The sequence below is a fragment of the Peromyscus californicus genome, unplaced genomic scaffold (genome assembly GCF_007827085.1).
Source record: "Peromyscus californicus insignis strain IS unplaced genomic scaffold, ASM782708v3 Scaffold_23__1_contigs__length_62951481, whole genome shotgun sequence".
NCBI classification, from domain to species: Eukaryota; Metazoa; Chordata; class Mammalia; order Rodentia; family Cricetidae; genus Peromyscus; species Peromyscus californicus.
The window spans coordinates 45,759,714-45,787,462 of record NW_026294534.1 but is presented as its reverse complement, the minus strand read 5'-3'; the positions used below and the strand labels follow the sequence as shown (position 1 = coordinate 45,787,462).

The following is a 27,749-nucleotide window of genomic DNA, read 5'->3' as shown; positions in this document are numbered from 1 at the left end:
GTCCCGTCACCAGACACCCACGGGCAAGCCAACTCATACCAAAGACTGCCAGCGCCACAATCCTCCAGCTGCAGGAGTCTCCTGAGCTGAGGCTGCAAGCCCTGAGAGCCCGCCTCCAAGGCGCGCAAGCCAAGAAGCCTCCAGGCCGCCAAACCAAGATGATGGCCTTCCAGGCTCAAGGCTCAAGACTCTGCCCAGGCCAGCAGGCAGAGCCTGCAGCCCGAGGGGCGGCCTCCTCCGAAATGAGCAGCCGCCAGGAGGCCTCTGCCCACCGCCCGCCAGGGAGGGCTCCCTGCCTTTGGGCCGCCACAGGCCAGCAACAAGACCCAGCCTAAGAAGAGATGTGCCCCGCTCATGGCCAAGACCCTCAGGGATTTACAAGAAGAAGCTCTCTGGGAGGTGACCCGAGGATGCTCTCTGCCCTGGAATTGCTGGCCATCAATCTGGACCAGACCTGCTCTCTCCTTTGGCCGGAAAGGGCGCCCGCCAGCCCGCCGACCCCGCCAGCCCGCCAGCCCGCCAACACGCCCACCCCGCTGCCGCCCCGCCCGCTTGGAGAGCCCAGACTTTGCAGAGCCTGCTCCTGGGATCTCTGCTCCTGTCTCAAGCTCCTGGCCGCCCTCTCCCGAGTGAGACCCTGGGCAGGCTTCCCTGGCCTGCTCCCCAGACCCACCTGGCGGCGCTTTCTGCCCCACCTGGGAGCGCCGTAGATCGCCACCCTCAGGAAGACCAGGCTTCCCAGAGCAAACACTCCACTTTAGACTTTCCCTCCACCCAACCCCTTCCCAAGAACTCGAGTGCCCAACACCTTCTCGTCAAAGGAAACAAACAAATAAATAAATAAATAAATAAATAAACAAACAAATAAAGAGATAGATAGATACATAGATGGATACATAGATATGTGGATACACACATAAATAGATACATAAATAGATAAATAAACAAACAAACAAGGAAGAAAGAAAAAAGAAAGAAACAAAACAAACAAAGAAGTAGCACCAAGAACCCAGACCTTTGCCTTCCTCTTCCATTGGAACTCGGTGGTTGCAGAGGGACACACTCAACTTCTTGATTCACCCGTGCAGTCAATTTACAAACAGCTAGGGATGGAAGCTGATTCCAGCCCCTCCTCAATCCCCAGTCGGGACTGCAACGTTTCCTTCCATCACCTAACTAATCCGTTAAAAAGATAATTGGGCACACATCCCTACAGATCAACATCTAGAGAAATGGATACCTAGACTTCTAGATTCAAAGATACAGAAAGAGCTGATACATAAATAGATCAGGAAAGTTCGGCATGCAGTCCACAAGACACCAAAAGGTAAAATTGAAACAAGAGAAGCTAAAACTGAGTAAAAAGAAAAGGCAATGAAATTGAACACCAAGACCCTAGAAAGAAAGTATGGAGGTGAAACGACGTGTCTGTTTGGCTGTGTGGGTGTGTGAAAAAAGTGGATAAGGGTGGGTTGTGGTGACACACCCATTTAATCTCAGCCCTCAGGGAGGCAGAGGCAGGTGGATCTCTGTAAGTTCCAGACCAGCCTACAGGTCTACAAAACAAGTTCCAGGACAGCCAGGGCTGTTACACAGAGAAACCCTATGTGCCAAAACCAAAAAAAAAAAAAAAGGAAGGATGGAAGGAAGGAAGGAAGGATAAAGAATGAAGGAGAGTTTACGAAAAAAAAATGGATGAGGTGAGTGGACTAAGAGATCCCAGACATTCTAACTCACTAGAGAAGAACAAGCATTGTGGAACCTCCCCCCACACACCACCACCCCCACCAACCCAGACAGAAAACCAAACTATGGAAAACAAAAAGCAACCACAAAGACACATACACATCACCTCAGGATTGCACCGTCAAAGGGAGGCCCTGATTCAAAGTCACAGTGTTGAATCAGACAGAACCTGGAGTGAAAACCAGAGGTGTGGGTGCCAGCTTAGGAAGAAAAGTTTGAGTGTCCCAGGAAAGGAAGTGATGGTGAGAGAAGTGATACCAAATTGGGGAGAGGAGCAGAAAAGGATATTGGTGTGTGTGGGTGTGTGCACGTGCATGTGCTCGTGTGTCTGTGAGTGAAACAGAGAGAGAGAGAGACAGAGAGAGAGAGAGAGAGAGAGAGAGAGGACAGAGAGAGAGAGAGAGAGAGAGAGAGAGAGAGAGATGAGAGAGAGAGAGAGAGAGAGAGAGACGGAGTGGGGAGAGAAACATAGAAAGGAAGAGCAAGTGAAAAGAGGGAGCGAGACCAAGAGAGAGACAGAGAGAGTAAGAGAGAGAGACAGGGTGGTGGGTGTGGTCGGAATGGATTGCATCTTTTTCTGGCACAAGCAGTGTGACTAGTTGGCATCTAGGGGATGCACCCTAGGCTGGCATGAGCCCCTTGTGAGCGCACTGTGCCCAAAGCAGACAGAAGTTCCTACTTAGGGTCCCAAGTCGCAGGGGTCACCTGTAAGGGGAGACAGTGGCCTGGAAGCCATCATCAGGTCTCTGTGCTTGTTTTCCTCCCCCTCCCCCGCGGTCCCCACCCCCTAGGAGATGAAGATCAGGCCAGAGATTTGGTCTGTGGGTGTGGCTTAGAGACCTGGAAGTCGGAAAGGGGCATGCCCAGCAGATGCAGCCTAGGTGTTTGATTGGGCGGTGGTGAGGGAGCTCGGCCCACCCACCGCCTTCAAAGCATAGGGTTGGGGTCGGGCAGAGCAGCAGTGAGGCAGAGAGTGCCAGCTGACTCGCAGGCCAGCCCAGTGTCCTCTGCTCCTGAGAGCCAGTCGCGTCCCCAGGCAGAGGGCTTGTCCAGTCAACCCTGCTTCTTCCGGGGTGCCCCCTCGGGTCTTCATCAGTGGACATGGAAGCCGCCTCCAGCGCAGAGAGCCCTGCTGGAGCTGCAGCGGCACCTGTGCACGGAGACAGAGCCAAGCAAGCTCTACCAGACCCTCCAGAAACTCTCTTCCCTGCCCAAGCTCCGTGACCCCCTGGCAGAGATGAACTTCGAGCAGACCATGAAGCTCTTGAGGAAAGAGCAGCTCCTGGTCCCCTTTGCCAAGGACTTAGCGGCCATTTGGTCAGAGAGGGTCCCAGTTGGAGCCCCATCGTGAGCCGGACCGGGAGGACTTTGCCTTCGCGTTGAGCCTGATGACATTGCGGCCCAGAAACTGTCCAGAAGACAAGCCCCGTGAGTCTGCGCCAAGGGAACACACACAAGATGGGGACAGAGGTCTTCCACGTGAGCAGCAGCAGCAGGAGCAGCAGCAAGCAGCAGCAAGCAGCAGCAGCAGCAGCAGCAGCAGCAGCAGCAGCAGAATCAAAACACTCAAGTCCTGGCCCGAGCCCGAGCCCGAGCCCGAGCCCGGGACTTGGAGCGAGCCTGAGCCCACACACAAGGCTCCAGCGAAAGGTGACTAGCAGCCCAAGGCTGGAGCCAAGAGGAAGCAAGAGGCCAAGAGTGTCCTTAGGGGAGCCACAGCTAGCTGCACAGAACCGGGTGCCTGTGGCAAAGCCCCGAGCGAGTAGAGAGGAGCCCTGGCGGCTCCCAGCGCCCAAGGCCATCTCCAGCGAGTCAGGTGCTGGGGGAAAGACTCCAGGCCACAGGATGGAGGAAGGGGCCCCAGCTGATCCTTTGGAGGCCTGCCTCAACTCTGACAGCTCTCCTCCTTCCTCTGCTCTGCAGCTGCAGCTGACTGGGTGCAAGAGGAGGGCAAAAAGCACCTGGAAAGCTGAGGAGGCCCTTAGCCCTGGAGCCAAGGTGCCCCGGGGCGAGTCCCCAAGATCCCAAGATCCCAAGGACACTGACACTGGCGTCCTTGCTGGGCATCCCCTTGCACAAGAGGCTTCCAGTCTCCAAGCTGGCTTCCCGCTGGGTGGCCCGGAGCACACTGACCAAGACTCCCCGCCTTGGGCGCGCAGGACCCACTTGAAGACGCCAGTCTATTCGGGTCCTGCACCTGCCAGGCTCCTGCAGAACTCGCAGGGAGGGCGCCTTGCTGAGCCCCTTGACCGCCCCTGGAAAACTCGCTGCCAAGACACAGCGCAAGAAAGTGAGCCCTGGTTGCAAGGGGAGGAGTCCCGTCACCAGACACACACGGGCAAGCCAAGTCACACCAAGACTCCCAGCGCCACAATCCTCCAGCTGCAGGAGTCACCTGAGCTGAGGCTGCAAGCCCTGAGAGCCCGCCTCCAAGGCGCGCAAGCCAAGAAGCCTCCAGGCCGCCAAACCAAGATGATGGCCTTCCAGGCTCAAGGCTCAAGACTCTGCCCAGGCCAGCAGGCAGAGCCTGCAGCCCGAGGGGCGGCCTCCTCCGAAATGAGCAGCCGCCAGGAGGCCTCTGCCCACCGCCCGCCAGGGAGGGCTCCCTGCCTTTGGCCGCCACAGGCCAGCAACAAGACCCAGCCTAAGAAGAGACGTGCCCCGCTCATGGCCAAGACCCTCAGGGATTACAAGAAGAAGCTCTCTGGGAGGTGACCTGAGGATGCTCTCTGCCCTTGGAATTGCTGGCCATCAATCTGGACCAGACCTGCTCTCTCCTTTGGCCGGAAAGGGCGCCCGCCAGTCCGCTAGCCCGCCAGCCCGCCCACCCGCTGCCGCCCGCCCGCTTGGAGAGCCCAGACTTTGCAGAGCCTGCTCCTGGGATCTCTGCTCCTGCTCAAGCTCCTGGCCGCCCTCTCCCGAGGAGACCCTGGGCAGGCTTCCCTGCCTGCTCCCAAGACCCACAGGCGGCGCTTTCTGCCCACCTGGGAGCGCCTAGATCGCCACCCTCAGGAAGACCAGGCCTCCCAGAGCAAACACTCCACTTTAGACTTTCCCTCCACCCAACCTCTTCCCAAGAACTCGAGTGCCCAACACCTTCGCGTCAAAGGAAATAAATAAATAAATAAATAAATAAACAAACAAATAAAGAGATAGATAGATACATACATAGATACATAGATGGATACATAGATATATGGATACATACATAGATAGATACATAAATAGATAAATAAACAAACAAATAAGGAAGAAGAAAAAGAAAGAAACAAACAAACAAAGAAGAGCACCAAGAACCCAGACCTTTGCCTTCCTCTTCCATTGGAAACTCAGTGGTTGCAGAGGGACACACTCAACTTCTTGATTCACCAGTGCAGTCAATTTACAAACAGCTATGGATTGAAGCTGATTCCAGCCCCTCCTCATCCCCAGTCGGGACTGCACGTTTCCTTCCATCACCTAACTAATCCGTTACAAAGATAATTGGGCACACATCCCTACAGATCAACATATAGAGAAATGGATACCTAGACTTCTAGATTCAAAGATACAGAAAGAGCTGATACATAAATAGATCAGGAAAGTTCCGCATGCAGTCCACAAGCAACAAAAGGTAAAATTGAAACAAGAGAAGCTAAAACTGAGTAAAAAGAAAAGGCAATGGAATTGAACACCAAGACCCTAGAAAGAAAGTATGTAGGTGAAACGACGTGTCTGTTTGGCTGTGTGGGTGTGTCAAAAAAGTGGATAAGGGTGGGTTGTGGTGACACACCCATTTAATCTCAGCCCTCAGGGAGGCAGAGGCAGGTGGATCTCTGTAAGTTCCAGACCAGCCTACAGGTCTACAAAACAAGTTCCAGGACAGCCAGGGCTGTTACACAGAGAAACCCTATGTGCCAAAACCAAAAAAAAAAAAAAAAAAAGGAAGGATGGAAGGAAGGATAAAGAACGAAGGACAGTTTACGAAAAAAAAAAATGGATGAGGTGAGTGGACTAAGAGATCCCAGACATTCTAACTCACTAGAGAAGAACAAGCATTGTGGAACCTCCCCCCACACACCACCCCCACCACCCAGACAGAAAACCAAACTATGGAAAACAAAAAGCAACCAAAAAGACACATACACATCACCTCAGGATTGCACCGTCAAAGGAGGCCCTGATTCAAAGTCACAGTGTTGAATCAGACAGAACCTGGAGTGAAAACCAGAGGTGTGGGTGCCAGCTTAGGAAGAAAAGTTTGAGTGTCCCAGAAAGGAAGTGATGGTGAGAGAAGTGTACCAAATTGGGGAGAGGAGCAGAAAAGGATATTGGTGTGTGTGGGTGTGTGCACGTGCATGTGCTCGTGTGTCTGTGAGTGAAACAGAGAGAGAGAGACGGAGTGGGAGAGAAACATAGAAAGGAAGAGCAAGTGAAAGAGGGAGCGAGACCAAGAGAGAGACAGAGAGAGTAAGAGAGAGAGACAGGGTGGTGGGTGTGTCGGAATGGATTGCATCTTTTTCTGGCACAAGCAGTGTGACTAGTTGGCATCTAGGGGATGCACACTAGGCTGGCATGAGCCGCTTGGGAGCGCACTGTGCCCAAAGCAGACAGAAGTTCCTACTTAGGGTCCCAAGTCGCAGGGGTCACCTGTAAGGGAGACAGTGGCCTGGAAGCCATCAGGTCTCTGTGCTTGTTTTCTCCCCCTCCCCGCGGTGCCCACCCCCTAGGAGATGAAGATCAGGCCAGAGATTTGGTCTGTGGGTGTGGCTTAGAGACCTGTAAGTCGGAAAGGGGCGTGCCCAGCAGATGCAGCCTAGGTGTTTGATTGGGCGGTGGTGAGGGAGCTCGGCCCACCCACCGCCTTCAAAGCAAAGGGTGGGGTCGGGCAGAGCAGCAGTGAGGCAGAGAGTGCCAGCTGACTTGCAGGCCAGCCCAGTGTCCTCTGCTCCTGAGAGCCAGGCAGAGGGCTTGTCCAGTCAACCCTGCGGCTTCCGGGGTGCCCCCTCGGGTCTTCATCAGTGGACATGGAAGCCGCCTCCAGCGCAGAAGCCCTGCTGGAGCTGCAGCGGCACCTGTGCACGGAGACAGAGCCAAGCAAGCTCTACCAGACCCTCCAGAAACTCTCTTCCCTGCCCAAGCTCCGTGACACCCTGGCAGAGATGAACTTCGAGCAGACCCTGAAGCTCTTGAGGAAAGAGCAGCTCCTGGTCCCCTTTGCCAAGGACTTAGCGGCCATTTGGTCAGAGAGGTCCCAGTTGGAGCCCCATCCTGAGCCGGACCGGGAGGACTTTGCCTTCGCCTTGAGCCTGATGACATTGCGGCCCAGAAACTGTCCAGAAGACAAGCCCCGTGAGTCTGCGCCAAGGGAACAGACACAAGATGGGACAGAGGTCTTCCACGTGAGCAGCAGCAGCAGGAGCAGCAGCAGCAGCAGCAGCAGCAGCAGCAGCAGCAGCAGCAGAATCAAACACTCAAGTCCTGGCCGGAGCCCGAGCCCGAGCCCGAGCCCGAGCCCGAGCCCGGGACTTGGAGCGAGCCTGAGCCCACACACAAGGCTCCAGCGAAAGGTGACTAGCAGCCCAAGGCTGGAGCCAAGAGGAAGCAAGAGGCCAAGAGTGTCCTTAGGGGAGCCACAGCTAGCTGCACAGAACCGGGTGCCTGTGGCAAAGCCCCGAGCCAGTAGAGAGGAGCCCTGGCGGCTCCCAGCGCCCAAGGCCATCTCCAGCGAGTCAGGTGCTGGGGGAAAGACTCCAGGCCACAGGATGGAGGAAGGGCCCCCAGCTGATCCTTTGGAGGCCTGCCTCAACTCTGACAGCTCTCCTCCTTCCTCTGCTCTGCAGCTGCAGCTGACTGGGTGCAAGAGGAGGGCAAAAAGCACCTGGAAAGCTGAGGAGGCCCTTAGCCCTGGAGCCAAGGTGCCCCGGGGCGAGTCCCCAAGATCCCAAGATCCCAAGGACACTGACACTGGCGTCCTTGCTGGGCATCCCCTTGCACAAGAGGCTTCCAGTCTCCAAGCTGGCTTCCCGCTGGGTGGCCCGGAGCACACTGACCAAGACTCCCCGCCTTGGGCGCGCAGGACCCACTTGAAGACGCCAGTCTATTCGGGTCCTGCACCTGCCAGGCTCCTGCAGAACTCGCAGGGAGGGCGCCTTGCTGAGCCCCTTGACCGCCCCTGGAAAACTCGCTGCCAAGACACAGCGCAAGAAAGTGAGCCCTGGTTGCAAGGGGAGGAGTCCCGTCACCAGACACACACGGGCAAGCCAAGTCACACCAAGACTCCCAGCGCCACAATCCTCCAGCTGCAGGAGTCACCTGAGCTGAGGCTGCAAGCCCTGAGAGCCCGCCTCCAAGGCGCGCAAGCCAAGAAGCCTCCAGGCCGCCAAACCAAGATGATGGCCTTCCAGGCTCAAGGCTCAAGACTCTGCCCAGGCCAGCAGGCAGAGCCTGCAGCCCGAGGGGCGGCCTCCTCCGAAATGAGCAGCCGCCAGGAGGCCTCTGCCCACCGCCCGCCAGGGAGGGCTCCCTGCCTTTGGCCGCCACAGGCCAGCAACAAGACCCAGCCTAAGAAGAGACGTGCCCCGCTCATGGCCAAGACCCTCAGGGATTACAAGAAGAAGCTCTCTGGGAGGTGACCCGAGGATGCTCTCTGCCCTTGGAATTGCTGGCCATCAATCTGGACCAGACCTGCTCTCTCCTTTGGCCGGAAAGGGCGCCCGCCAGTCCGCTAGCCCGCCAGCCCGCCCACCCGCTGCCGCCCGCCCGCTTGGAGAGCCCAGACTTTGCAGAGCCTGCTCCTGGGATCTCTGCTCCTGCTCAAGCTCCTGGCCGCCCTCTCCCGAGGAGACCCTGGGCAGGCTTCCCTGCCTGCTCCCAAGACCCACAGGCGGCGCTTTCTGCCCACCTGGGAGCGCCTAGATCGCCACCCTCAGGAAGACCAGGCCTCCCAGAGCAAACACTCCACTTTAGACTTTCCCTCCACCCAACCTCTTCCCAAGAACTCGAGCGCCCAACACCTTCGCGTCAAAGGAAATAAATAAATAAATAAATAAATAAATAAATAAATAAATAAATAAATAAACAAACAAATAAAGAGATAGATAGATACATACATAGATACATAGATGGATACATAGATATATGGATACATACATAGATAGATACATAAATAGATAAATAAACAAACAAGGAAGAAAGAAAAAAGAAAGAAACAAACAAACAAAGAAGAGCACCAAGAACCCAGACCTTTGCCTTCCTCTTCCATTGGAACTCAGTGGTTGCAGAGGGACACACTCAACTTCTTGATTCACCAGTGCAGTCAATTTACAAACAGCTATGGATTGAAGCTGATTCCAGCCCCTCCTCATCCCCAGTCGGGACTGCACGTTTCCTTCCATCACCTAACTAATCCGTTACAAAGATAATTGGGCACACATCCCTACAGATCAACATATAGAGAAATGGATACCTAGACTTCTAGATTCAAAGATACAGAAAGAGCTGATACATAAATAGATCAGGAAAGTTCCGCATGCAGTCCACAAGCAACAAAAGGTAAAATTGAAACAAGAGAAGCTAAAACTGAGTAAAAAGAAAAGGCAATGGAATTGAACACCAAGACCCTAGAAAGAAAGTATGTAGGTGAAACGACGTGTCTGTTTGGCTGTGTGGGTGTGTCAAAAAAGTGGATAAGGGTGGGTTGTGGTGACACACCCATTTAATCTCAGCCCTCAGGGAGGCAGAGGCAGGTGGATCTCTGTAAGTTCCAGACCAGCCTACAGGTCTACAAAACAAGTTCCAGGACAGCCAGGGCTGTTACACAGAGAAACCCTATGTGCCAAAACCAAAAAAAAAAAAAAAAAAAAAGGAAGGATGGAAGGAAGGATAAAGAACGAAGGACAGTTTACGAAAAAAAAAAATGGATGAGGTGAGTGGACTAAGAGATCCCAGACATTCTAACTCACTAGAGAAGAACAAGCATTGTGGAACCTCCCCCCACACACCACCCCCACCACCCAGACAGAAAACCAAACTATGGAAAACAAAAAGCAACCAAAAAGACACATACACATCACCTCAGGATTGCACCGTCAAAGGAGGCCCTGATTCAAAGTCACAGTGTTGAATCAGACAGAACCTGGAGTGAAAACCAGAGGTGTGGGTGCCAGCTTAGGAAGAAAAGTTTGAGTGTCCCAGAAAGGAAGTGATGGTGAGAGAAGTGTACCAAATTGGGGAGAGGAGCAGAAAAGGATATTGGTGTGTGTGGGTGTGTGCACGTGCATGTGCTCGTGTGTCTGTGAGTGAAACAGAGAGAGAGAGACGGAGTGGGAGAGAAACATAGAAAGGAAGAGCAAGTGAAAGAGGGAGCGAGACCAAGAGAGAGACAGAGAGAGTAAGAGAGAGAGACAGGGTGGTGGGTGTGTCGGAATGGATTGCATCTTTTTCTGGCACAAGCAGTGTGACTAGTTGGCATCTAGGGGATGCACACTAGGCTGGCATGAGCCGCTTGGGAGCGCACTGTGCCCAAAGCAGACAGAAGTTCCTACTTAGGGTCCCAAGTCGCAGGGGTCACCTGTAAGGGAGACAGTGGCCTGGAAGCCATCAGGTCTCTGTGCTTGTTTTCTCCCCCTCCCCGCGGTGCCCACCCCCTAGGAGATGAAGATCAGGCCAGAGATTTGGTCTGTGGGTGTGGCTTAGAGACCTGTAAGTCGGAAAGGGCGTGCCCAGCAGATGCAGCCTAGGTGTTTGATTGGGCGGTGGTGAGGGAGCTCGGCCCACCCACCGCCTTCAAAGCAAAGGGTGGGGTCGGGCAGAGCAGCAGTGAGGCAGAGAGTGCCAGCTGACTTGCAGGCCAGCCCAGTGTCCTCTGCTCCTGAGAGCCAGGCAGAGGGCTTGTCCAGTCAACCCTGCGGCTTCCGGGGTGCCCCCTCGGGTCTTCATCAGTGGACATGGAAGCCGCCTCCAGCGCAGAAGCCCTGCTGGAGCTGCAGCGGCACCTGTGCACGGAGACAGAGCCAAGCAAGCTCTACCAGACCCTCCAGAAACTCTCTTCCCTGCCCAAGCTCCGTGACACCCTGGCAGAGATGAACTTCGAGCAGACCCTGAAGCTCTTGAGGAAAGAGCAGCTCCTGGTCCCCTTTGCCAAGGACTTAGCGGCCATTTGGTCAGAGAGGTCCCAGTTGGAGCCCCATCCTGAGCCGGACCGGGAGGACTTTGCCTTCGCCTTGAGCCTGATGACATTGCGGCCCAGAAACTGTCCAGAAGACAAGCCCCGTGAGTCTGCGCCAAGGGAACAGACACAAGATGGGACAGAGGTCTTCCACGTGAGCAGCAGCAGCAGGAGCAGCAGCAGCAGCAGCAGCAGCAGCAGCAGCAGCAGCAGCAGAATCAAACACTCAAGTCCTGGCCGGAGCCCGAGCCCGAGCCCGAGCCCGAGCCCGAGCCCGGGACTTGGAGCGAGCCTGAGCCCACACACAAGGCTCCAGCGAAAGGTGACTAGCAGCCCAAGGCTGGAGCCAAGAGGAAGCAAGAGGCCAAGAGTGTCCTTAGGGGAGCCACAGCTAGCTGCACAGAACCGGGTGCCTGTGGCAAAGCCCCGAGCCAGTAGAGAGGAGCCCTGGCGGCTCCCAGCGCCCAAGGCCATCTCCAGCGAGTCAGGTGCTGGGGGAAAGACTCCAGGCCACAGGATGGAGGAAGGGCCCCCAGCTGATCCTTTGGAGGCCTGCCTCAACTCTGACAGCTCTCCTCCTTCCTCTGCTCTGCAGCTGCAGCTGACTGGGTGCAAGAGGAGGGCAAAAAGCACCTGGAAAGCTGAGGAGGCCCTTAGCCCTGGAGCCAAGGTGCCCCGGGGCGAGTCCCCAAGATCCCAAGATCCCAAGGACACTGACACTGGCGTCCTTGCTGGGCATCCCCTTGCACAAGAGGCTTCCAGTCTCCAAGCTGGCTTCCCGCTGGGTGGCCCGGAGCACACTGACCAAGACTCCCCGCCTTGGGCGCGCAGGACCCACTTGAAGACGCCAGTCTATTCGGGTCCTGCACCTGCCAGGCTCCTGCAGAACTCGCAGGGAGGGCGCCTTGCTGAGCCCCTTGACCGCCCCTGGAAAACTCGCTGCCAAGACACAGCGCAAGAAAGTGAGCCCTGGTTGCAAGGGGAGGAGTCCCGTCACCAGACACACACGGGCAAGCCAAGTCACACCAAGACTCCCAGCGCCACAATCCTCCAGCTGCAGGAGTCACCTGAGCTGAGGCTGCAAGCCCTGAGAGCCCGCCTCCAAGGCGCGCAAGCCAAGAAGCCTCCAGGCCGCCAAACCAAGATGATGGCCTTCCAGGCTCAAGGCTCAAGACTCTGCCCAGGCCAGCAGGCAGAGCCTGCAGCCCGAGGGGCGGCCTCCTCCGAAATGAGCAGCCGCCAGGAGGCCTCTGCCCACCGCCCGCCAGGGAGGGCTCCCTGCCTTTGGCCGCCACAGGCCAGCAACAAGACCCAGCCTAAGAAGAGACGTGCCCCGCTCATGGCCAAGACCCTCAGGGATTACAAGAAGAAGCTCTCTGGGAGGTGACCCGAGGATGCTCTCTGCCCTTGGAATTGCTGGCCATCAATCTGGACCAGACCTGCTCTCTCCTTTGGCCGGAAAGGGCGCCCGCCAGTCCGCTAGCCCGCCAGCCCGCCCACCCGCTGCCGCCCGCCCGCTTGGAGAGCCCAGACTTTGCAGAGCCTGCTCCTGGGATCTCTGCTCCTGCTCAAGCTCCTGGCCGCCCTCTCCCGAGGAGACCCTGGGCAGGCTTCCCTGCCTGCTCCCAAGACCCACAGGCGGCGCTTTCTGCCCACCTGGGAGCGCCTAGATCGCCACCCTCAGGAAGACCAGGCCTCCCAGAGCAAACACTCCACTTTAGACTTTCCCTCCACCCAACCTCTTCCCAAGAACTCGAGCGCCCAACACCTTCGCGTCAAAGGAAATAAATAAATAAATAAATAAATAAATAAATAAATAAATAAATAAATAAACAAACAAATAAAGAGATAGATAGATACATACATAGATACATAGATGGATACATAGATATATGGATACATACATAGATAGATACATAAATAGATAAATAAACAAACAAGGAAGAAAGAAAAAAGAAAGAAACAAACAAACAAAGAAGAGCACCAAGAACCCAGACCTTTGCCTTCCTCTTCCATTGGAACTCAGTGGTTGCAGAGGGACACACTCAACTTCTTGATTCACCAGTGCAGTCAATTTACAAACAGCTATGGATTGAAGCTGATTCCAGCCCCTCCTCATCCCCAGTCGGGACTGCACGTTTCCTTCCATCACCTAACTAATCCGTTACAAAGATAATTGGGCACACATCCCTACAGATCAACATATAGAGAAATGGATACCTAGACTTCTAGATTCAAAGATACAGAAAGAGCTGATACATAAATAGATCAGGAAAGTTCCGCATGCAGTCCACAAGCAACAAAAGGTAAAATTGAAACAAGAGAAGCTAAAACTGAGTAAAAAGAAAAGGCAATGGAATTGAACACCAAGACCCTAGAAAGAAAGTATGTAGGTGAAACGACGTGTCTGTTTGGCTGTGTGGGTGTGTCAAAAAAGTGGATAAGGGTGGGTTGTGGTGACACACCCATTTAATCTCAGCCCTCAGGGAGGCAGAGGCAGGTGGATCTCTGTAAGTTCCAGACCAGCCTACAGGTCTACAAAACAAGTTCCAGGACAGCCAGGGCTGTTACACAGAGAAACCCTATGTGCCAAAACCAAAAAAAAAAAAAAAAAAAAGGAAGGATGGAAGGAAGGATAAAGAACGAAGGACAGTTTACGAAAAAAAAAAATGGATGAGGTGAGTGGACTAAGAGATCCCAGACATTCTAACTCACTAGAGAAGAACAAGCATTGTGGAACCTCCCCCCACACACCACCCCCACCACCCAGACAGAAAACCAAACTATGGAAAACAAAAAGCAACCAAAAAGACACATACACATCACCTCAGGATTGCACCGTCAAAGGAGGCCCTGATTCAAAGTCACAGTGTTGAATCAGACAGAACCTGGAGTGAAAACCAGAGGTGTGGGTGCCAGCTTAGGAAGAAAAGTTTGAGTGTCCCAGAAAGGAAGTGATGGTGAGAGAAGTGTACCAAATTGGGGAGAGGAGCAGAAAAGGATATTGGTGTGTGTGGGTGTGTGCACGTGCATGTGCTCGTGTGTCTGTGAGTGAAACAGAGAGAGAGAGACGGAGTGGGAGAGAAACATAGAAAGGAAGAGCAAGTGAAAGAGGGAGCGAGACCAAGAGAGAGACAGAGAGAGTAAGAGAGAGAGACAGGGTGGTGGGTGTGTCGGAATGGATTGCATCTTTTTCTGGCACAAGCAGTGTGACTAGTTGGCATCTAGGGGATGCACACTAGGCTGGCATGAGCCGCTTGGGAGCGCACTGTGCCCAAAGCAGACAGAAGTTCCTACTTAGGGTCCCAAGTCGCAGGGGTCACCTGTAAGGGAGACAGTGGCCTGGAAGCCATCAGGTCTCTGTGCTTGTTTTCTCCCCCTCCCCGCGGTGCCCACCCCCTAGGAGATGAAGATCAGGCCAGAGATTTGGTCTGTGGGTGTGGCTTAGAGACCTGTAAGTCGGAAAGGGCGTGCCCAGCAGATGCAGCCTAGGTGTTTGATTGGGCGGTGGTGAGGGAGCTCGGCCCACCCACCGCCTTCAAAGCAAAGGGTGGGGTCGGGCAGAGCAGCAGTGAGGCAGAGAGTGCCAGCTGACTTGCAGGCCAGCCCAGTGTCCTCTGCTCCTGAGAGCCAGGCAGAGGGCTTGTCCAGTCAACCCTGCGGCTTCCGGGGTGCCCCCTCGGGTCTTCATCAGTGGACATGGAAGCCGCCTCCAGCGCAGAAGCCCTGCTGGAGCTGCAGCGGCACCTGTGCACGGAGACAGAGCCAAGCAAGCTCTACCAGACCCTCCAGAAACTCTCTTCCCTGCCCAAGCTCCGTGACACCCTGGCAGAGATGAACTTCGAGCAGACCCTGAAGCTCTTGAGGAAAGAGCAGCTCCTGGTCCCCTTTGCCAAGGACTTAGCGGCCATTTGGTCAGAGAGGTCCCAGTTGGAGCCCCATCCTGAGCCGGACCGGGAGGACTTTGCCTTCGCCTTGAGCCTGATGACATTGCGGCCCAGAAACTGTCCAGAAGACAAGCCCCGTGAGTCTGCGCCAAGGGAACAGACACAAGATGGGACAGAGGTCTTCCACGTGAGCAGCAGCAGCAGGAGCAGCAGCAGCAGCAGCAGCAGCAGCAGCAGCAGCAGCAGCAGCAGAATCAAACACTCAAGTCCTGGCCGGAGCCCGAGCCCGAGCCCGAGCCCGAGCCCGAGCCCGAGCCCGAGCCCGGGACTTGGAGCGAGCCTGAGCCCACACACAAGGCTCCAGCGAAAGGTGACTAGCAGCCCAAGGCTGGAGCCAAGAGGAAGCAAGAGGCCAAGAGTGTCCTTAGGGGAGCCACAGCTAGCTGCACAGAACCGGGTGCCTGTGGCAAAGCCCCGAGCCAGTAGAGAGGAGCCCTGGCGGCTCCCAGCGCCCAAGGCCATCTCCAGCGAGTCAGGTGCTGGGGGAAAGACTCCAGGCCACAGGATGGAGGAAGGGCCCCCAGCTGATCCTTTGGAGGCCTGCCTCAACTCTGACAGCTCTCCTCCTTCCTCTGCTCTGCAGCTGCAGCTGACTGGGTGCAAGAGGAGGGCAAAAAGCACCTGGAAAGCTGAGGAGGCCCTTAGCCCTGGAGCCAAGGTGCCCCGGGGCGAGTCCCCAAGATCCCAAGATCCCAAGGACACTGACACTGGCGTCCTTGCTGGGCATCCCCTTGCACAAGAGGCTTCCAGTCTCCAAGCTGGCTTCCCGCTGGGTGGCCCGGAGCACACTGACCAAGACTCCCCGCCTTGGGCGCGCAGGACCCACTTGAAGACGCCAGTCTATTCGGGTCCTGCACCTGCCAGGCTCCTGCAGAACTCGCAGGGAGGGCGCCTTGCTGAGCCCCTTGACCGCCCCTGGAAAACTCGCTGCCAAGACACAGCGCAAGAAAGTGAGCCCTGGTTGCAAGGGGAGGAGTCCCGTCACCAGACACACACGGGCAAGCCAAGTCACACCAAGACTCCCAGCGCCACAATCCTCCAGCTGCAGGAGTCACCTGAGCTGAGGCTGCAAGCCCTGAGAGCCCGCCTCCAAGGCGCGCAAGCCAAGAAGCCTCCAGGCCGCCAAACCAAGATGATGGCCTTCCAGGCTCAAGGCTCAAGACTCTGCCCAGGCCAGCAGGCAGAGCCTGCAGCCCGAGGGGCGGCCTCCTCCGAAATGAGCAGCCGCCAGGAGGCCTCTGCCCACCGCCCGCCAGGGAGGGCTCCCTGCCTTTGGCCGCCACAGGCCAGCAACAAGACCCAGCCTAAGAAGAGACGTGCCCCGCTCATGGCCAAGACCCTCAGGGATTACAAGAAGAAGCTCTCTGGGAGGTGACCTGAGGATGCTCTCTGCCCTTGGAATTGCTGGCCATCAATCTGGACCAGACCTGCTCTCTCCTTTGGCCGGAAAGGGCGCCCGCCAGTCCACTAGCCCGCCAGCCCGCCCACCCGCTGCCGCCCGCCCGCTTGGAGAGCCCAGACTTTGCAGAGCCTGCTCCTGGGATCTCTGCTCCTGCTCAAGCTCCTGGCCGCCCTCTCCCGAGGAGACCCTGGGCAGGCTTCCCTGCCTGCTCCCAAGACCCACAGGCGGCGCTTTCTGCCCACCTGGGAGCGCCTAGATCGCCACCCTCAGGAAGACCAGGCCTCCCAGAGCAAACACTCCACTTTAGACTTTCCCTCCACCCAACCTCTTCCCAAGAACTCGAGTGCCCAACACCTTCGCGTCAAAGGAAATAAATAAATAAATAAATAAATAAACAAACAAATAAAGAGATAGATAGATACATACATAGATACATAGATGGATACATAGATATATGGATACATACATAGATAGATACATAAATAGATAAATAAACAAACAAATAAGGAAGAAAGAAAAAAGAAAGAAACAAACAAACAAAGAAGAGCACCAAGAACCCAGACCTTTGCCTTCCTCTTCCATTGGAACTCAGTGGTTGCAGAGGGACACACTCAACTTCTTGATTCACCAGTGCAGTCAATTTACAAACAGCTATGGATTGAAGCTGATTCCAGCCCCTCCTCATCCCCAGTCGGGACTGCACGTTTCCTTCCATCACCTAACTAATCCGTTAAAAAGATAATTGGGCACACATAGAAAGGAAGAGCAAGTGAAAGAGGGAGTGAGACCAAGAGAGAGACAGAGAGAGTAAGAGAGAGAGACAGGGTGGTGGGTGTGTCGGAATGGATTGCATCTTTTTCTGGCACAAGCAGGTGTATTTATTTATTTATTTATTTATTTGCTTGACCACCGTGACCTTGATTGAATCAGGGCTCCTTTGATTATGCAATCCTTTTGGTGATAACCATGATCTTCAATGAGGTCCTTTTTTGATTATGCAATCCTTTTGGTGAGATATATCTATCATTCTCAAAATTTAGCCACTGGGCAACAAAATGCCCTCAAATTAACTGCTGACAGTACACTATCCAAAATGGACAGACCAGCCACAAAACAGAGGACTACTGATCTTTTCCCAAAGAAGTGTGGTTGTGGCTTTAGCAACAGGCATCCTCTGAGGTCAGGACAATATGGCACCATCACGGAAGTGGCTTTACAATCCAGAAAAAGTCCAATTCCCTTTTCTTCAGAGACAGCTGGACCTACAGCTTCTGCTGTGCAGTGGAACAGCAGCTGAAACAGTTACTTTTAAAGGCTAACAGAATCTCACCTCTCAATGGTAGACTGGCATTTAAAAGACATGACCCAACCCACAAGTCAAGAAGAATGGGATGCATAGAAGAGTGGGATGCCAAGATGAAACCACCCACAAGCCAAGAAGAATGGGCAGCTGCCTTTGAAAACATCAGCAATTTCCAGAATTTAAAATCCTGAATCATGACAGGACACTGGTGGAATTCAGGTTTATCTGATACATGGACTATTCACATCGAATGTGAGGTTGAACTGTATGTCTTGGGTACATTCTACTTCACAAATAAGTCTGTCAGATACCGTAAGCCAATAGGCTGAAAATGATGCCCCAATATTACAGAGAAACCTCAGTGGACTGTCCAAGCAGCTGGCTGTTTCTGTCAACTCACATTTTTTGGAAGTTACTTGCTTGCACTTCCTGTTTTATTAGGCAATATTATTTTCTTCTTGGGTCTCTGAGGAAGTTGAAGATTTGATAGTTATAATTATAGTTAGTTGAAGATTACATAGTTGTAGTTACAGTTTTCCTTGTTAAGAAATTTCAGAAAAGAAAGTCACTGAGGGGGTGTAAAATGTAAAAGCCTGAAAGACATCCTGGGATAGTTTTCTGTTGATAATATAAGTTAGGATAGAAAGTGAATTAGATACATTTTGGACTTACCAAAATAGAATAGGTAATGGAATATTTTCTCTAGGTTTGTGAAATGCAAAGGAACTCGACATTGTTGATGTATTTTTTGTGTGTATATATTGTATATTCCTACTGGACTTATAACTCATGTAAGTAAGAAGACATACAACAACATTTTATTATTTTTTATTTTGTTTAGACAGAAAGGGGAAATGTGGTGATATTTTATTTGTATGTTAATAAATAAAGTTTGCCTGGAGATCAGAGGTCATAGCTAGCCATAAACAGAAGTCAGGCGATGGGGACACACGCCTTTAATCCAATCACAAGGCAGGCAGAGACTCTGTGTGTTCCAGGACACAGCCAAGCATGGTGACACACGCCTTTAATCCCAGTTCTAAACATAGAGACCTGGAGGTCTGTATAGACAGGCAGTGAGGAGGAAGTGAGGTGGCCATGGCGACTTGGTGAGCTAAGGTTTGCTGGTGGCTATCACTCAGGTTTCTATGGCTTTCACCCCTGTATTTGGCTCTGTTTCTTATTTAATAAGACTTTTTAGAAATTCATCTACATTGGCTTTCTCGCCTTTTTTTTTTTTTTTTTTTTTAGTATATATTGGTTTCTTCCAATTGATTGTCTCTATATTCCACAAATTCTTTAAGGAAAATTTTAATTCCCTCTTTAAAAGCCTCTATCATTTTCATAAAGTTATTTTGAAGGTCGTTTTCTTCTACTTATTCTACACTGTGATGTTCAGGTCTTGCTGAGGTAGAACAGCCCAGATGCAATATCCTATGCCCAAGAGAGACAGTCATGTCCCCAGGCAAGGGGCTTGACAGTCAACCCTGCTGCACTTGGGCTGCCCCTTCAGGTAGTCAATAGTGGACATGGAGGCAGCCTCGAACTTAGAAGCCCAGTAGAACCTACAGGAACACCTGTGCATTGAGATAGAGCCACACAAGCTCTTCAAATCATGTGACACCTTGGCAGAGAATGGTTTCAGGCAGACCATCAAGAACTTGAGGATAAAGCAGCACCTGGTCCCAAAGAAAGCAAGTCAGAGGCTGGGCCAGAAAAGCAGTGCCTGTCTCCCCTGCTGGGAATGACACCAGGCCACTGGATCCAGGAAGGTAGCCAGCTGGTCCTTTGAAGGCTTACCTCAACTCTTAGAACTCTCTTCCTTCCTCTGCAGACAGGGTGAAAGAGGAGGGTTAAAAGCAATTGGAAAGCCCAGGAATTTAGCCCTGAAGCAAAAGGATCTCTGGGAAAGTAAGAAACCTGCAAGAATCAGAATTGCAATGGAATCACTGAGGGTCCCCTTCCTGGGGATACTTGAAGGACAAAAACACAAAAGAAAAAAAAGGGAAAAGAGATCCAAGACATACTACCTTACTAGAGAAACAGAACAGACATTGTGGAAACAGGCTTAGACAGAGAATCAAACAATCAAAAACAAAAAGACAAACAAAGAAATGGATAGATACACCACACCAAAAGGATTGCATGATCAAAAGGACCTCATTGAAGGTCATGGATATCAACAAAAGATTGCATAATCAAAGAAGCCCTGATTTAATCAAGTTTACCTGGTCAAGCAAAACAAACACACAAACAAGCAAACAAACAAAAACCTAGAGAAAACGTCACAGGTTGGGGAGCTCCCTTATAAAACAGTGGATTTCATTTTTATCTGTCTTATGCTGAATGAGTAGGTACCATATATGGAATACACTCTAGGCTGGCATAAGTCACTTGAGTACACTATGCCAAAAATGACAAAAATTCGTATTTAGGGTGTCAAGTCACAGGGGTCACCTGTAAGAGAGATTGTGGCCTAGCACCCATCAGCTCTCAGGGCTTGGCTTTTTGTTTGTTGTCTGTTTGTTTGGTTTTATTAAGGAGATTAAGTAAAGGCAAGAGTGTTTGGATGTGGGTGTGGCTTAGAGACCTGTAAATCAGAAAGGGCTTACCCAACAGTTGCAACCCAGGTGTTTGATTGGGTAGTGTTGAGGGGGCATGGCCCACACAACCCCTTAAAAGCAAATGAAGGCAGAGCAGCAGTGACACAAAGAGCTGAGACACTCTCCAGCCCAGAAGCAGTGTCCTCTGCTCCTGAGAGTGAGTCGCATCCCCAGACAGAGGGCTTGTCCAGTCAACACAGCTGCTCTCAGGGTGCCCCTTGGGGTCTTCATCAGTGGACATGGAGGCTGCCTCCAGCCCAGGAGCCCTGCAGAAGTTGCTGCAGCGACTGCGCACTGAGACAGAGCCACGCAAGCTCTACCAAACCCTCAAGAATCTCTCTTCCCTGCCCAAGCTCTGCGACACCCTGGCAGAGATTAACTTCCAGCAGACCATCAAGCTCCTGAGGAACCAGCAGCTCCTGGTCCCCTTTGCCAAGGACTTAGCTGCCCGCTTGTCAGAGAGGCCCCATTTTGGGCCCCAGCCAGAGCCAGACCTGCAGAACTTTGCCTGTCAGTTGAACCTGATGACACAGCCACCCAGAAATTGTCCACAAGACAAGCCCCGTGAGTCCGCATCAAAAGAACACAGACAAGATGGAACAGAGGTCTTCAAAGTGAGCAGGTGCAGAAAACACTCAAGTCCGGGCCCCAGCCAGTGCCTGAGCCCGAGCCACACCCGGGTCCCAAGACCCTGCCTGAACCCCAGCCCGGAACGGCGACCCAGACCTAGACTAAGACAGAGACAAAGCCCAAGCGCTAGCCCCAGCCCAAACCGGAGCCAGAGCCAGAGCCAGAGACTGAGACCAAGCCCCAGACCGAGATCAACACCTAGACCATGTCGAAGCCCAAGCACACAAACAAGCCCAGAACGAAGGGTGAATCCCAACACAGGGCTGGAGCCAAGAGGAAGAAAGAGGCCAAGAGTGTCCTTAGGGGAACCACAGCTACCTGCACAGAACCAGGGGCAGGTTTCAAAGACCCCAGGAAGTACAGAGGAGCCCTGGCCCCTCCAAGCAGCCAAGCAGGTCACCAGCAAGTCAGATGCTGGGGGAAAGACTCCAGGCCACTGCATTCAGGAAGAGCACCAGGATGGTTCTTTGGAGACTTGCCTCAACTCGGACAGCTCTCCTCCTTCCTCTGCTCTGAGGCTGCAGCTGACTTGCTGCAAGAGTGGGGGGAAAAGCACCTGGAAAGCTGAGGCCTTTAGGCCTGGAACAAAGGTGCCCCGGGGTAAGTCACATATTTGCCAAGATCAAAATGGCCATGGAGTCGATGGGCGTCCCATTGCAGAAGATGCTTCCAGTCTCCAAGCAGGCGTCCCACTGAGTGGCCAGGAGCAGACTTCAAATGACACTGAAGAAGAAGACCCGCCTTGGGCATGCAGGACCCACTTCAAAACACCAGTCTATTCGGGTCCTGCACCTGCCAGGCTCCTGCAGAAATCCCAGAAAGGGTGCCTTCCTAAGCCCCTTGACTGCCCCTTGCCAACTGGATGCCAAGGCACAGCTGAAGAAACTGAGCCCTGGTAGCAGGAGAAGTCCAGTCCCAAGACACACATTGGCAAGCCAACTCACACCCAGACTGAGAGTGCCACAATCCTCCAGCTGCAGGAGTCCTCTGAGCTGAGGCTGCAAGCCCTGAGAGCCCGCCTCCAAGGCAAGCAAGCCATGAAGCCTCAAGGCCGCCAAACCAAGATGATTGCCTTCCAGGCTCAAGCCACAAGTCCAGGCCAGCAGGCAGAGTCTGGACCGGGAGGTGAGGCCTCCCCCAAAATGAGCAGACTCCAGGAGGCTCTGCCCACGGCTTGCCACAGAGTGCAACCTGCCCACAGTCCAGGGTCAGTAACAAGCCTAAGAAACCTGCCCCGCTCATGGCCAAGGCCATCAGGCTTTACAAGAAGAGGCTTGCTCATAGGTGACCCTAGGATGCTCTCTGCTCTGGAATTGCTGGCAATCCTCTGAACCAGACCTCCTCTTCTCTCTTCCTGGAGAGACCAGACATTGCAGCACCTGCCTGCTCCTGCTATCCTTCCCCCTGCTCCAGCTCCTGGCCGTCCTCTGCTGAGACCCTGGGCAGAGTTCCTTGCCTGCTTCCTAGGCCCACCTAGGCTTTTGGTCCACCTGGGAGCACCTAGGCCGCCACATGCAAGAAGACCTGTGTTTCAGAGGAAACACTCCACTTTGGATTTTCCCTCTACTCAACCCCTTCCCACGGACTCAAGTGCAGAACACCTTGGCATCAAATGAAATAAATAAATAAATAAATAAATAAATAAATAAACAAACAAAGAAATAAAACATAAAGATCCTATAATCAAACTCTGTGGGTGAAACTATGTGTCTTTTGGCTTTCTGTCTGTTTCTCTCTCTCTCTCTCTCTCTCTCTCTCTCTCTCTCTCTCTCTCTCTCTCTCTCTTACTGTGTGTGTGTGTGTGTGTGTGTGTGTGTGTGTGTGTGTGAGTGACAGAGAGAGAAATACAGAGAGAGAGAACATATGCTTGGGAGATAGAATGTCTGGGATCTCTTAGTGCACCAACACCCCTCCTTCATTCTTCATATTTTTTCCTTTATTTATTTTTCTTACTTTATTCTTTCTTTTCTATAATTTTGGGGGGGTTGGCGATGGGTTTTGCTATGTAATGGCCCTAGCTGTCCTGGAACTTGCTTTGTAGACCACGTTGGTCTGAATTTACATGGCTCCACCTGCCTCTGCCTCCAGATCGCTGGATTTAAATGGGTGTGTCACCACAACCCACTTTTATCCACTTTTTTACACACCCTGGACAGGGAATCACCAGGCTTCTCTCTGGACAGTTCCTGGGCCGCAATTTCATCAGGCTCAACACAAAGGCAAAGTCCCCTGGGTCTGGCTCAGGATAGGGCTCAAACTGGGACCTCTCTGATATAATGGCAGCTAAGTCCTTGGCAAAGGGGACCAGGAGCAGCTCTTTCCTCATGAGCTTCATGGTCTGCTCCAAGTCCATCATCACCAGGGTGTTGCAGAGCTTGGGCAGGGAAGTGAGTTTCTGGAGAGTTTGGTAGAGCTTGCTTGGCTCTATCTCTGTGCACAGGTGCTGCCGATGCTCCTGCAGAGCTTCTGGACCAGACGCTGCCTCAGTGTCCACTGATGAAGACCAGAGGGAGCACCCTGGGAGCAGACAGGTTGACTGGACAAGCCCTCTGACTGGGGACGTGACTAGCTCTCCAGAGCAGCAGAATTCTACCAGTTTTTCAAAGGAGATTTAAAACCAATACTCGTCTAATTGTTCCACACAATGGAAAGAGAAGGAACATTGCCAAACTCTTTCTGTGAGGCTACAGACACCCTGAAACCCAAACCACACAAAGATGCAACAAAGAAAGAGAATTACAGACCAATCTCCTTCATGAACATTAATGCAAAAATACTCAATAAAATACTGGCTAACTGAATCTAGGAACACATCAAAAAAATTATCCTCCATGGCCTAGTATGCTTCATCCCAGGGATGCAAGAATAGTTCAGCATACAAAAATGTGTCAATGTAATACATCATATAAACAAATTAAAAAAACAGCACATGATCATCTCATTAGATGCTGAAAAAGCCTTTGACAAAATCCAACACCCCTTCATGATATAGGTTCTACCGAAATCAGGAATATAAGGAACATACCTAAACATAATAAAGGCAATTTACAGCAAGCTGACAGCCAACACCAATTTAACTGGAGAGAAACTCAAAGTGATTCCACTAAAATCAGGAACAAGACAAGGTTGTCCACTCTTCCCATACTTATTCAACATAGCACTTGAAGTTCTAGCTAGAGTGATAAGGAGATCAACAAGAGGAGATCAAGGGGATACAAATTGGAAAGGGAAAAGTCAAACTTACACTAATTGCAGATGATACGGTATTATACATAAGTGACCTCCTACAATTAATAAACCCCTCAGTAATGATGTAGGATAGAAGATTAACTCAAAAAAATCAGTATCCTTCTGGTATACAAATGGTAAATGGGCTGAGAAAGAAATCAGAAACATCTCCCTTTACAATAGCCCCAAATAATGTAAATACCTTGGGGTGACTCTAATTATGCAAATGAAAGACCTGTATGATAAGTACTTTGAGTCTCTGAAGAAAGAAATCAAAGAAGATATCAGAAAATGGAAAGATCTCCCATGCTCATGGATAGGTAGAATTAACATAGAAAAAACAGCAATCTTACCAAAAACAATCTACAGATTCAATGTAATCCCCATCAAAATTCCAACACAATTCTTCACAGACTTGGAAAGAACAATACTTAACTTTATATGGAAAAACAAAACACCTAGGATAGCTAAAAGAATCCTGTATAATAAAGCAACCTCTGGAGGCATCATGATTCCTGACCTAAAGTTCTACTATAGAGCTATAGTAATAAAAGCAGCTGGTTACTGGCATAAAGCTGTCACGTGTACAAATGGATTTGAATTGAAAACGCTGACATTAATCCACTTACTTATGAACGAATGATTTTCAACAAAGAAGCTTAAAGAGTACCATAGGGAAAAGGTAGCATCTTCAACAAATGGTGCTGGCATAACTGGATATCAACACGCAGAAGATTGCAAATAGATTGATATCTGTCACCATGCACAAAACTCAAGTCCAAGTGGATTGAAGACCTCAGCACAAATCCAGTTACACTGAACTTGATAGAAGACAAATTAGGTAGTAGTCTTGAACACATCGGCACAGGAGACCACTTCTTAAATATAACACCAGTAGCACAGACACTGAGAGCAACATTTAATAAACAGGACCTGCTCAAGGGTGCCTGGTTCATGCAGAGGAGCTCAGAGCCATGGCTGACAGCCATCATCCTTGCCACCTGGAGCTCTCTGACCCTGAGCTCAGGCCACTCAACCCCACACACTGGCCTTTTTACTGAACGAAGGGCACTGAGGGCCAGGCAGGTCAAGAAAGCCAAGCTGGGCCCTGAAATTGCTGGGAGTCACAGGAAGATCTGCCTATGCTGCCTCGCAAACTCGGGACACCCTGCTGTTGCCTGCAGCCAGCCAAAGCCTTCAGTGGGACCTGTTTTAGCGTGACACCTGCTAGTCAAAAAATGCTATTACTCCCCCCCCCAAAAAAAAAATGTAAACCATGGTAAGACAACCAAGCCAATGTTTTATTTCAGATAAGAGTATTTGATAATTTTACACCTTGAAACTGACTAACAGATTTTGAGTACTTCTTATACTATGGCCAAAAACATTACTTCACAAGAATTTAAAAACTTTTTTGCCTGTATGATGAATGACATTTTCCTGGAGATATATGACCTCCCTAAGGCATATCTGGCATGTACCCTTTTGGCATTTAGGGTAATAATTCACACAGCATTCAAATGCTGTTTTAATAATAATAACAAAGATGAGTCATTATTGGGACTGATACAGGTTTTATGAGATACCAATGGAGGCTTACATAAAAAGATAATTTTTCTGGAATCTGCTAACCAGGATTTACAAGATAGTAAAAGAGATTTAGAAAACAAGCTTCTTAGTTTGGAATCTGCTAACTTAATACAAGAACTTTATTCCATTACTAATAAATGTATAACCAAAGTTGATTTTATTGATAGTAAATATGAATAATTAATGGATAGAATAATAACTCTCCAGGGCGAAGTTTTCACTACTCAGACACTTTATAAGGAAGAAAGATTACCATTAACTGATAAAATAAGGTCTATGAAATCATGTGTTTCAGAAGAACCTAAAAAGTTGCATGATTCCATGAGAAATCTGGAATCCCTTGCAAGAGAAGAGGTTCTTTCCCTAGAACAGAACCTAGGTGCTGATTTGCAAGTCCTGGAAGAAATGCTCAGTAAACATGACAAGGGACTTTAAAAGCAGAACAGCAAGACAATACAGGTTATAACATCTCCTGATCGCTCTCACACAATGGCTTATCCTGTCATCATCCATGACAGGCCAACAGATGATAGACACCCTGAGCCATTTGTGGAACATAAATTACAACTAATTGTGATGAGGAAATTTAAAAATATGAAGGAAGCCATAGTATGCCACACAATCCCACAGGCCAAGCAGTCATAGAAAGATCCAATTGAACTTTTAATGATATCCTAAATAAACAGCAACAGGTAACAATGTCTCCTAGAAATAGATTGCATAATGTTTTATTAACTTTAAATTTTCTCAACGTTTATGAGAAAGGACCAAGAGCTGTGGAGAGACATTGGTCGGGCTGGAGAGATGTCTCAGAGGTGAAGAGCACTGGCTGTTCTTCCAGAGGTCCTGAGTTCAATTCCCAGCAACCACATGGAAAATTCTTGAGCTAAATCAACCAGTTTATTTCAAAGATGTGTTGACCTCAGAATGGAAACCAGGTTATATTCTACATTGGGGAAGGGGTTTTTCTCTTGTTTCTGCAGGAGAAGAAAAGCTATGAATACCAACAAAGTTAATAAAATTTCTATTCGAACAAGAGAAATCACTTGATGAGTGTAGCAGGAATCTTAACAGTTTTTATTAATAAAATCAAACCTGAGGCCAGTTATTGGGGTCAATGCTGGTAGATCAGAGAGACAGAACAAGCCACAGCTATCTCACCTTGCCAGTTCCTCAGCTGGTCCTGTTTCCTCAGACTGGAAGCCTCTGAGTCCTCATCCAGAATGAATCTCAGCTGAACTATGTTACTCCAAAGCCTGAAAGCTTAACCAGTAAAATGCTTCTAGTTTCTGGTCCTCATGCTTTATATATCTTTCTGCTTTCGGCCTCACTCCCTGGGATTAAAGGCTCGCTTTCTGGGATTAAAAGTGTGTGTCACCATGCCTGGCTGTTTCCAATGTGGCTTTGAACTCACAGAGATCCAGAGGGATTTCTACCTCTGAAATGCTAGGATTAAAGGTGTGAGTGCCACCATTTTCTAGCCTTTGTATCTAGTGGCTGTTCTGTCTCTGACTGCAGATAAGTTTATTAGGGTGCACAATATTTGGGGAACACAATACCACCACAGATGAGAAGTAAAAGCTCATCCAACAATGTGACATCAGTACAAGTACTCAGAAAAATTTAACAAACAAGGGTTGAGGTAGATTTCTGGTTTTTTCTTTACAGGATAATTGAAATACCCATCTTCCAGAAGTCATATGGCCTTGGATATCCAAATATTTACAACAGAAAGGAAGACTCTATTGGTAAAATGTACACAGGATAACATCTCACTACCTACCATCTATATCTCTTTAATTCTAGAAAATTGGTGGTTCCGAATCAGTTATATAAAAAGCCAAGCTGTTTTTTTAACTTTTTATATAACTGATTCAGTTATATAAAAAGCTGGCTTTGGAGTTGGAATTGGTTCACTCCATCTCTAAACCCAAGCATGTTGCTAAAAGAAAAGGTTGAGAAATTCCATCTCATATCAGAAGAGCTGTCTGCTGTTGGACTGAAGAAAACCAATAAAAATGGACCGTTGTGTTCAAGATTCTCATTCTCTCCATGCTTATTCTTGATTTCTCAGAATCCTCGCATATATTTCATGTCATCTTTAAATCCAAACTTTCCATTTTGATATTAATAATGTTCAAGTTTTCCACAG

General features: G+C 50.8%; 4 protein-coding genes across 4 annotated transcripts; all 4 read left to right on the top strand.

The window, feature by feature from the left end:
• Nucleotides 1–410: 410 nt before the first annotated feature.
• On the top strand, nucleotides 411–4,461 carry LOC128119495 (elongin-A3-like). Its single transcript, XM_052752873.1, has 3 exons — nucleotides 411–629; nucleotides 2,843–3,063; nucleotides 3,318–4,461. Exons 1-3 carry the CDS (start codon nucleotides 411–413, stop codon nucleotides 4,459–4,461), a joined length of 1,584 nt encoding a protein of 527 aa, XP_052608833.1.
• A 2,291-nt stretch (nucleotides 4,462–6,752) lies between these two features.
• LOC128119494 (elongin-A3-like) lies at nucleotides 6,753–8,360 on the top strand. Its single transcript, XM_052752872.1, has 2 exons — nucleotides 6,753–7,127; nucleotides 7,290–8,360. The coding sequence occupies exons 1-2, from the start codon at nucleotides 6,753–6,755 to the stop codon at nucleotides 8,358–8,360; spliced, it is 1,446 nt and encodes a 481-aa protein (XP_052608832.1).
• A 2,313-nt stretch (nucleotides 8,361–10,673) lies between these two features.
• Nucleotides 10,674–12,281, top strand: LOC128119493 (elongin-A3-like). The gene is made up of 2 exons (XM_052752871.1): nucleotides 10,674–11,048; nucleotides 11,211–12,281. The coding sequence occupies exons 1-2, from the start codon at nucleotides 10,674–10,676 to the stop codon at nucleotides 12,279–12,281; spliced, it is 1,446 nt and encodes a 481-aa protein (XP_052608831.1).
• A 2,312-nt stretch (nucleotides 12,282–14,593) lies between these two features.
• LOC128119492 (elongin-A3-like) lies at nucleotides 14,594–16,216 on the top strand. The gene is made up of 2 exons (XM_052752870.1): nucleotides 14,594–14,968; nucleotides 15,146–16,216. Exons 1-2 carry the CDS (start codon nucleotides 14,594–14,596, stop codon nucleotides 16,214–16,216), a joined length of 1,446 nt encoding a protein of 481 aa, XP_052608830.1.
• The last annotated feature ends 11,533 nt before the right edge of the window (nucleotides 16,217–27,749 follow it).

Excerpts from the sequence above, each read along its gene's own strand:
- LOC128119495 (XM_052752873.1), top strand. The coding sequence starts at position 411 with ATGCTCTCTGCCCTGGAATTGCTGGCCATCAATCTGGACCAGACCTGC. Across the intron at positions 630-2,842 it reads TCCTGGCCGCCCTCTCCCGA|TGGACATGGAAGCCGCCTCC; the intron begins GTGAGACCCTGG and ends GGTCTTCATCAG. Across the intron at positions 3,064-3,317 it reads AAGGACTTAGCGGCCATTTG|TCCTGGCCCGAGCCCGAGCC; the intron begins GTCAGAGAGGGT and ends AAAACACTCAAG.
- LOC128119494 (XM_052752872.1), top strand. The coding sequence starts at position 6,753 with ATGGAAGCCGCCTCCAGCGCAGAAGCCCTGCTGGAGCTGCAGCGGCAC. Across the intron at positions 7,128-7,289 it reads ATGGGACAGAGGTCTTCCAC|CGAAAGGTGACTAGCAGCCC; the intron begins GTGAGCAGCAGC and ends ACAAGGCTCCAG.
- LOC128119493 (XM_052752871.1), top strand. The coding sequence starts at position 10,674 with ATGGAAGCCGCCTCCAGCGCAGAAGCCCTGCTGGAGCTGCAGCGGCAC. Across the intron at positions 11,049-11,210 it reads ATGGGACAGAGGTCTTCCAC|CGAAAGGTGACTAGCAGCCC; the intron begins GTGAGCAGCAGC and ends ACAAGGCTCCAG.
- LOC128119492 (XM_052752870.1), top strand. The coding sequence starts at position 14,594 with ATGGAAGCCGCCTCCAGCGCAGAAGCCCTGCTGGAGCTGCAGCGGCAC. Across the intron at positions 14,969-15,145 it reads ATGGGACAGAGGTCTTCCAC|CGAAAGGTGACTAGCAGCCC; the intron begins GTGAGCAGCAGC and ends ACAAGGCTCCAG.